This window comes from Gopherus evgoodei, chromosome 24 (assembly GCF_007399415.2).
Source record: "Gopherus evgoodei ecotype Sinaloan lineage chromosome 24, rGopEvg1_v1.p, whole genome shotgun sequence".
NCBI lineage: Eukaryota > Metazoa > Chordata > Testudines > Testudinidae > Gopherus > Gopherus evgoodei.
Genome location: NC_044345.1, coordinates 7,304,089 through 7,313,501, shown reverse-complemented (window position 1 = coordinate 7,313,501; position 9,413 = coordinate 7,304,089). Strand labels below are relative to the sequence as shown.

Sequence of the window (9,413 nt, the reverse complement as noted above, 5' to 3'; positions counted from 1 at the left end):
TGGAGTCATGGGGGCTACTTGGGCACAAGTCTCTGAGCAGTGTGTAGTTGGCTGCCACGTGCCCCTACACTAGTGGTGGGACCACATGGGGGATAACAGCCTACTACTGCTGCTCCTTCATCTCAAATGGGAGATGCCTGTGCTGGAGGTCGAGAGAGTTCAGACCCTGGTGAGGACCTCGCCAGGGGTGATTACACGTGTGCAGAATCGCAGGAGAGAGAGAAACACCACACAACCCATGCTAATCATGCACAGATACCACGGTTATGAGTGTGCAGGACTAACAGAGCGTGCTGGTCTGTAGCCGCTCGCTTGCCCCTTGTCGAGACAGCTGCCTGGCATAAGCAACCATCTCCTACTCTGTCTTGCTGTCGGAGTCAGCCTGCCCAGATGGCTTCTACTGTCTTCTTCAGTAAGGTGTCACAGGAATCTACTGTTTCAGACAATGAGAGTCAAGATTCCTAAATTCAGTTTTTGGTTTGGCCACTGGCTCACTTGACACAAGGGGTTTAGTATATTCACTTACCTGCCAGAGGTTTTATGAAGCTGAGTTCATTGCAACGTGCTTTGAGGCCCTCAGATGGAGGGTACCAAGCATTATCATTAGTGTTGGGGTCTGTGAAATACACAATTTAAACTATGGAATCTTCATTTTCCCTGCAGGGGCAGGGATTACAGGGATGGCAAAGGAGTCAAACAAATAGAACTGATTAGTAGTTTCCCTCCTCTTTATTGCCAGTCAATTGATCTGCTGCTCCTCCCACGTGGAGGTGGGGATGGCGCTGTACGGGTCCATGATAAGCTTGGCGCACCTCACAATCATGGCCATCAAGAAGAAGCACATCAGGATGACAAACCCAATGGCAACCCCCTTGTCCACATCAACATATGGCTGCACTGTTGGGCTCTCCATAGGGTTCCGCCTTCACGCCCTTCTCTGTCCTTTGAGCTCCTGCACATCCATCACCTGCACGGCAGAGTTTGGGATGGAAATCATTATTGTTGATAATAATTTGTATTGTGATACCACCTTGGGGTTCCAATTAAGTCCCCTTAGTGCTATGTATTGAAGACAACACAATGACAGTCCCTGGCCTAAAGAGCTAAGTATGGAATCAGAAGGGCATATTACCTGCCGTGGCAGAAAATCCTGGTGTTTTTAGCTCGTAGGCTCATAGACTCTAAGGCCAAAAGGGACCATCATGATCATCTAGTCTGACCCCTGGCACTTCACAGGCTACAGAACCTCACCGACCCACTCCTGCAATAGGCCCATAACCTCTGGCTGAGTCACTGAAGTCCTCCAAACATGATTTAGAGAATTCAAGTTACAGAGAATCCGCCATTTACTCTAGTTCAAACCAGCACATGACCCAGGCTCCACACTGCAGAGGAAGACAAAAAAACGTTCCACAGTCTCTACCAATCTGACCTGGGGAAAAATTCCTGAGTATGGTGATTAATTAGACCCTGAGCATGTGGGCGAGACCCACCAGCCAGACACCTGGGAACAAATTTTCTGTAGTAACTCAGAGCCTTCCCCCTCTAGTGTCCCATCTCTGGCCGTTGGAGATCTTTATTAACAGCCATCACGGATGGGCCATGTAGGCAATCTCCTCAGATCACCTCCTCCATAAACTTATCAAGCTCTTTCCATTGCCCATCAACCCCAGCCTGGAGCAAGCATGTTCCGCATAAGGCATGTGCCACAACACGCACTGCCTTGCTTATGCACCAAGGAGTGCCCCTAAGAGAGGCCTGACTCTCCCAAATTCCTCTAGCCACTGAGCTATAAACTCATTCTCGCTCTGCCCAATTCATGTTTATTTCTCTACATCTACAAAGTGGACCAGCTTCAAGAGGAGAGATGGAGAAAGGCCTATCCTGAAAAAACCCTTAGCTCACTGGGGAGGGTGCTCATCTCAGAGGGGAGAGATCTATGCTCAAGTCCCTTCTCTGGTGCAGGCTTTGGCCTTCTAACCACTGAGCTATGGAGTGGCAGCTCCTCCTCCTGCTGTGTTTTTGTGGGGGGGTCTGATCTGATAGACATGCTCTACAGTGGCCTTGGAGCATGCCTGTGTCTGAGCTTCCATTCCCCATCTGTGCACTGAGGATAATAGCACCTCCCAGGGGGGTTGTGACGATACTGACATTAAAGAGGGTGAGGTGCTGCGATGCATGGAAATAGCTTTGATAAGTGACCTGACACACCGTGGAGATGATGGTGAATTTTAGTTTATAAAATAACTTGTTTACGTCCTGCTGTCCATTTAGTTCCAGGGGAAAATGACACTGAAAATACCAGGCTGAAATCTTAGCACATGCCCATGCTACGTCTGGTGTGTGTGTGTGTGTGCGTGGGGGGGGTTGTTTCCCACGTGATTTCACTACTGGTGTATTTTCACTGTTTCAGATGTGTAGTCACATTGCTTAGCACGCCCCGGGAAGCTCAGAAGCTACAGTGATGAGCATGATGTAAGAACCTGTACAGAACAGAACTGGTGAACGGTGCTGGATGGACTGTCTCAGTGACTCTGGAGTCCTGTGTTTATCTAGAGAACACGGACAGCAGCAAGGCAAGCATCCCTAATTCCCCCTCCCCTGAAGCCTCTCTCCCTATTCTGGAAGGACTATGATCGAGAGGGTCGCTCAGACGCTGGAGCCTGCTCAGTCCTTGTCGTCTTGAGCACCTCACAATGTTTACTATATTTATCCTCACGACATCAGTGAGCAGTGGGGCTATTAACCATGTTGTGCAGTTGAGTTACAGAGAGACTAAGTGACTGGCCCAAGGTCACACAGGGGTTCTGTAGCAGGGAAAAGACTTGAACTGAGGTTCCATGAGGCCCCAAACTCTTAGGCCCTCACTAGCGTTCGTATGTCTGAGGGGAGCAGATACTGCCTGATGGGGTGCCGGTTGTGCAGTGTGGACACCTGTCTCTCTGGTGATATACTGAGACCCACCTACCTAATATTGCATATGCCTCCAAACCTGTGGAGTTAAAATGATTTGCAATTCTCTGGTGGGCCAGGAGGTGGCATAGAAAGAAACTGAAGTTGCTCGGTTAAGAGCGAAGTCTGACGTGGCTGTTAAAGTGTCACAGAGGAAACCTGTGGAACTGAACCCAGCTCTCCCAAGTCAGCAGCATCCTTACCACTGGACCACCCTTCCTCTCCTTATGCCTCCTTATAACTGCCCCTCAGCCTGTCCGTAATTAGCCATTTTCTTGCGAGCAGCATGAAATCAGTGGGTCTTGAGAGATCAGAGGCAAGCGAGTGGCTTTATGGATCAGCTCGAGGAGGGTGTTGCTAGCATAGTGGGCAGCGTGGGAGGTGGTGGTGATAAGAGAGCTGTGGGAGAAGCAAATGATTGAGAGATCAAGGTGAGCACAGTCAGGGTTAGTGATGTCCCTATTCAACCGCCCATTCTCGTTGCTCCCCTGAAGTGTATCTGATCCACGGGAGAGGGAGAGACACAGTGGCATGAAGGAAAGAGTTAAAGGAGTATAAGAGATTAACCATCTCCTATGCTGATGTTTAGATGTATTGGGCCTGATTCTCAGTTACTCCATTCCCGCCTTTGGGGCAGGAGCACATGGGAGGTTGAGTATTAAGGTGCCTTTAAGACATTGAATTATAGACTTACAGGACTGGGAGGGACATCCAGAGGCCATCTAGTCCAGTCCCCTGCACTCCTGGCAGGACTAAGAATTATCTGAACCATCCCTGACAGGTGTTTGTCTAACCTGCTCTTAAAAAACCTCCAATGATGGAGATTCCACCACCTCCCTAGGCAATTTATTCTAGCGCTTAACCACCCTGTCAGGAAGTTTTTCCTAATGTCCAGCCTGAACTGCTCTTGCTGCAATTTAAGCCCATTGCTTCTTGTCCTGTGTTCAGGGATTAAGGAGAACAATTTTTCTGCCGTCCTCCTTGTAACAACCTTTTATGTACTTGAAAACTGTTCTCATGTCTCTTCTCGGTCTTCTCTTCTCCAGACCAAACAAACCCAATTTTTTCAATTTTCCCTCATAGGTTGTGTTCTATAGACCTTTAATTACTTTTCTTGCTCGTCTCTGGACTTTCTCCAATTTGTCCACATCTTTCCTGAAATGTGGTGCCCAGAACTGGACACAATCCTCCAGCTGAGGCCTAATCAGTGCAGAGTAGAGCAGAAGAATTACTTCTCCTGCTTTGCTTACGACACTCCTGCTAATACAGCCCCGAATTGCACTCAACTAACTCTGGGCCCTGCCCAGTCCTGATGTAAGTCGGAGCAGTCCTACAGCTGCTCTAACTTACACTCCACTACCCTGGGAAGCAGAGCTTAGCCACAGTGCGTTGAGTTCTGGCTATGCCACAATTCATTCCCTTCACTGGAGGGTAGCGGGACTCTTGTGCTGACTCCACACCAGCTGGGAAGGCCCCCATGCAAGTATTCTCAGGGCACTGTTTCCACCCTCTTTTAGGCTTTTTTATGTTGCTAATGCGGCATATACAGCAGAAAGATTTTGACAGTGGACATTCTGATGCCCTCAATTGCAGCAGTGCACGGCGTAAAACAGCTACGGTGTTGGAAGAAGATCTGTGATGCCTCCTTGTTTTTTGTCCAAACAGACATGCCTCCAGGCACTTTGGATGGCAAAGATTCAGAAATTCCCTGCTTTTTCGCCCCCTTCTGTTTAGCCATCTTCATTTAATTGGCTCCCATTAGTAATGCCTAGCGAGATGATGGGCGGGACAGTAGGTCACGGGTCAGCTGTGGTTATTATGCTGCATTCGGATCCTCATCGTGATTTCCAATGTCCATGCTGCAGCAGGCGGTGTGTTTTTCTGGTGGTGCCTTTCCATCTCTCCAGCGCCAGTGTAAAGTGTTTGCCCAGCTCCTAATTGTGAGAAAATCAAAATCTTCTTCTTTCCAGCAAAACCAAGAAAAAGAACAGTGAGCTGCAGCTGCTCCTTTGCTAAGGAAATTTGGACTCAGGAGCAGGATTGGTAAACAGCCTGCCCCTGCCAGCAAAGAAAACAACAGCTCAGCCAGGCTATCAGGGTGCTGACTGATTTGTAACATCAGGGCTGCTCTTGATCTTTGCAACTCATAAGTTGCAGATCTTGATTTGAATTACTATAGCAACACAGACACATAGGGAGAGACAGTTCCTGTCCCAAAGAGCTCACAGTCTGAGACTAAGGGCAGGTGGAGAAATGAAAGCCCAAATCCTCAAAGGGACTTACATGTTGAACTTCCATTGAAACAAGTGAGAGTCAGGCACTTAAATACCTTTGCAGATCTGGGTTCAAGCAGCTCACCCAAAGTCACAGGAGAGGCATAGCTAAGATTAGAGACCCCCCCCTCTTTTTGTTTCCCCCAATGCCAAAACCAGAGCCTTAGCAATCAGATCTCCCGGGAGTGGTTACAGGACCGGCGCTAGAGTTTTTCGCGCCCTAGGCGCACGGCCATTTCGCCACCCCGCACGCCACTTCCGTGGAGCCAGTGGAGCTGCCGCAGGCATTTCTGCGGAGGGTCTGTTGGTCCGCGGCTCCAGTAGAGCTGCCGCAGCCGTGCCTGCGGCAGCTCCACCAAAGCCACAGACCAACGGATCCTCCACAGGCACGACTGTGGCAGGTCCACCGGAGCCGCCTGCCACCTCCCACCCGGCAAAATGCCACCCCCCGAAAATCCTGGCGCCCTTGGCGATTGCCTAGTTCGCCTCAATGGAAGCGCCGGCCCTGAGTGGTTATGGGGCATCCAGGCCAATTTAGGAGGAGAAAAATGTGTGTCATGAGACAATGAGATAAATGAGGATTTCATTGGAAAGATTTATTTCCAGTGATTCAAAGTCCTATTCGCTCCTAGATGCCTCAGACTATGAGGACTCATGTCCCTGCCATGCCTAGCAAATTTAATTTCAATCGCTTTGCTTCAGGTTGGTTCATCTTGTTTTCATACAGTAATGCAGTTACATGTGCAGGCTGGGTGAGATTTTCCAAAGCTGTCAGGATTGGCTGCTCTCTCTGCTCCTAAATAGGGTTGCCAACCCCCTGCATTGGCCTGGAGTCTACTGGAATCAGCATTGATCTCCCAGTGACTATTGAAAGCAATCCAGGAGATTTGAATAGGATATTTTAAGAACAGGACATTACGTCATGTTGGGGGAAAACATCTGGAATAGCTTCAGTTAGAGTTGGCAACCCTACTCCTAAAGCACCTGGCATTGGTCTAAACTCTGCTCCTTCGTCTTTAATGGGAACAGCATTAAGACAATACTGAGGATGTCTACACTACAGCGGCACAACTGTAGAGCAGACACTTCTTACATTGCCGAAAGGGGTTTTTCCATTAATGGAGATAATCCACCTCTCTGAGAGGTAGTAGTCTTCTGTTGACCTAGGTGCATCTACAGTGGGGATTAGTTCAACCTAACTACATTGCACAGGGAAATTTTTCCCAGCCCAGTGATTTACCTAGGTTGACCTAAGTCAGGGATTGCCAACCTTTGGCAAGCGGCTCGCCAGGGTAAGCACCCTGGTGGTCCAGGCCAGTTTGTTTACCTGCCACTCCAGGCTAATGGGGGCGGCGGGAAGCGGCGGCCAGCACATCCCTCGGCCTGCACCACTTCCCACAGCCCCCATTGGCCTGGGATGGCGAACCATGGCCCGTGGAAGCCCAGATCAGCTGAACCTGCGGACGCAACAGCTAAACAAACCGGCTCAGCCCGCCAGGGGGCTTATCCTGGCGAGCTGCGTGCCAAAGGTTGCCAATCCCTGACCTAAGTTTTAGATGTAGACCAGGCCTGAGTGCTTTCAACAACACGGCCTGTAGTTTTTTGAATCCCCTCTAGTGCCAGTTCTCATTATAGTGCTTCTCAGTACAAGAAATGCCTTGTAGATACTATTATTCAGAATGCCTAGCAGGAAGTTGGATGAGTCCGTGGTTGGAGAATGGAAAGTAGAGCATAGTGGAGTGTTAACAGCAAGCTTTAAAGCTGTGTCTTTCCTTACTGAAAAACATCTTAATGTGACTGCATGCACGCTGCACACCTGCACAAGGCGCACATGCAAGCAATGGACGGACTTTGCTTTTATGCCTGGCATTTTGTAGCTAAAGATGGTTGAGTCTTAATTATAGATTCTTTCTACATCCTTCAATTATTCTTATAACCGTCTTATTAAATCCAAACAAATTCAAATGAGGAATAAGGCGCAAAATTGATTAACCACTGAGACAAAGTCCCAAAGGAAGTGGTGGATTCTCCGTCTTTTAATGTTTTCAGATCAAGTCTGGGTGCCTTTCGGAAAGAGATTTTTAGCCAAACACGAGTTATTGCTTTCAGTACAGAAGTTCTCTGGCCATTCTACAAGGGGTCAGACTAGTTGATCTAAAGGTTCCTTCTGCCTTTAAAGTCTATTAATCTTTTATGTAGGTACAAGTGCTCTGCTAGAATACACATATATTATTAGTTTCATATACTTTACTGCCTAATGCATTCATGATAACGATTGTGCATTTCTGTGATACCAGAGTATGTGATTTAACAAGAATGTGCCGTGAGTCATCTCAGTCTGGCAGCAGCTATGCAAATATAAGAGGTTAATTAAAAAAAAAAGCCACTTTCCATACCAGAATGATTTTTAACAATTCATTATAGAGCTCTCCCTCCACAAAGAAGACTGTGAACGTTCACTGCACAATCTTAGCTTTCGTCTATAATGGAAAAGGTTTGCTAATGTAGCCAAACCAGTAGAGCTAGAGTAGACCATCAAACTCTCTTCGAGGAGACAGTTTATAAAGGTAAAAGAGTTTGTTTGCCGCTATGTCTTATACCAGTTCCCTAGGGTGACCAGACAGCAAATGTGAAAAATCGGGATGGGGGTGGGAGGTAATAGGAGCGTATATAAGAGAAAGATCCCAAAATCAGGACTGTCCCTATAAAATCGGGACATCTGGCCACCCTAAAGTTCCCTGAACCAAATAAGCCGAGCTGCCAAAAGTGTTTTTTTAACAGAAAAACTAGGGGTTTTGCCAGTACAGCTCTGCCATTTGGGCTTTGGCTTTTTTCACACTCCTGACAAAGCTTTGTCGGAAAACTTTTTAAGTGTAGAGCAGGCCTCGGTAATTTTGGCTGCTGATTAAATGTGTTGCGATGAGGCTTTGTGTATTGATTTGGAGTGGTGCTAAGTGACATGGTTTTATTTCTGCACTGAACAGCCAGTTCTTTTAGAGATTGTCACACTGTAGGCCCCCAAATTTAGGTTGAATACATAGGTGCTGGAAGTAGGGGTGTTGTGGATGCTGCAGCACTCCCTGACTTGAAGTGGTTTCCATTATATACACGTTTTACAGTTTGGTTGAATGGCTCTCAGCAACCCCACTATAAAATTGTTCCAGCACCGCTGGTTGAATAAGAAAAAGAATAGCCCTCATTTTGTTTTAAATTCTATTCTGAACACAGAAGTTCTGTTTTCTGTTTATTAAACAATTTGGTGAAAACACACAGTCATCAAAATCTTTTAGTGCTGGAAACAGAAATGCAGCAACTTCTGGCTAGCCAGAAAGTGAAACTGACTAGAAACAGAAAGTGAAACTAAGCAGCCTCATTCCATTGTCCAAATGTGCAAAGAAAGTGTAAACAAACAGCATTGATGGTGAAAAGTCAATAGGATTTTAAAAATTCATAACTATCCATATGTTATTTGCAAGAGAGATGGGTGAGTATGGGGCTAGACAGCTAGATTACATCACATGCACTATATATCATTTGAGCACAATTATAGAAACACAAGAAATAGCATGTAAAGAAATAGAATCCACAGAAAGTTACACACTGTATAAAGATTTTTCTAAGTGTAATATAACATTGGCGACCATTACCTTCACACATTGGCGTACCTTCTGGATTTTATTGACCTCTGGACATTCCTTACCTACCCCAAAGGATCTTTCAACAGCTCCCATCCTCTGCCCTGTGGTGCGACGCTTTCATTACCCTAGGCAGTCTGGCTCGGGCTGTGACTCGCTTGCTGTCCCTGGCTCCTTGCTGTGTTTGCTGCTACAGAAGCTTCATAAATACTTTAGAAATGTGACAGCATCGAGTTTCAGGCACTCCCAGTAATGAGAGCAAAATGATCCCTCACAGATGAAATTATAGCCCAGGTCATCAAGAAAATATTTCCACAATTGTCTTTCAATAGCGTGGTGAAACCTGTGTTGAGCACAGAACGCGTGGCTTAGCGGGAGAGGCAACCTTCTGAACCAGATTCTCACTAGCCGATGCGTGTCTTAACAGATTGGTCAGTAAGAGGTTCTATCATATTATATCCCCCACCAAGGACCTGACCCTTCATTCTAAACACAGCCATGTTTACTTCCACTGTGCCTGGGAATAACTATTTGCTGGGTTGGGCTTTAAGGC

At 47.1% G+C, this 9,413-nt stretch overlaps 1 protein-coding gene across 2 annotated transcripts; it reads right to left on the bottom strand.

Moving 5' to 3' along the window:
- Positions 1 to 532: 532 nt before the first annotated feature.
- Positions 533 to 9,061, bottom strand: LOC115639320 (cortexin domain-containing 1-like). Of its 2 annotated transcripts, none has more exons than XM_030541925.1 (2): positions 8,873 to 9,061; positions 533 to 967 (listed from the first exon to the last, which is right to left on the bottom strand). In XM_030541925.1, the coding sequence occupies exon 2, from the start codon at positions 911 to 913 to the stop codon at positions 740 to 742; it is 174 nt and encodes a 57-aa protein (XP_030397785.1). In that variant the 5' UTR covers positions 914 to 967; positions 8,873 to 9,061; the 3' UTR covers positions 533 to 739. The 2 variants fall into 2 exon arrangements, with proteins under 2 accessions (XP_030397785.1, XP_030397786.1); XM_030541926.1 differs by having other exon boundaries at positions 8,930 to 9,061.
- Between the last annotated feature and the right edge of the window lie 352 nt (positions 9,062 to 9,413).

Excerpts from the sequence above, each read along its gene's own strand:
- LOC115639320 (XM_030541925.1), bottom strand. The coding sequence starts at position 913 with ATGGAGAGCCCAACAGTGCAGCCATATGTTGATGTGGACAAGGGGGTT.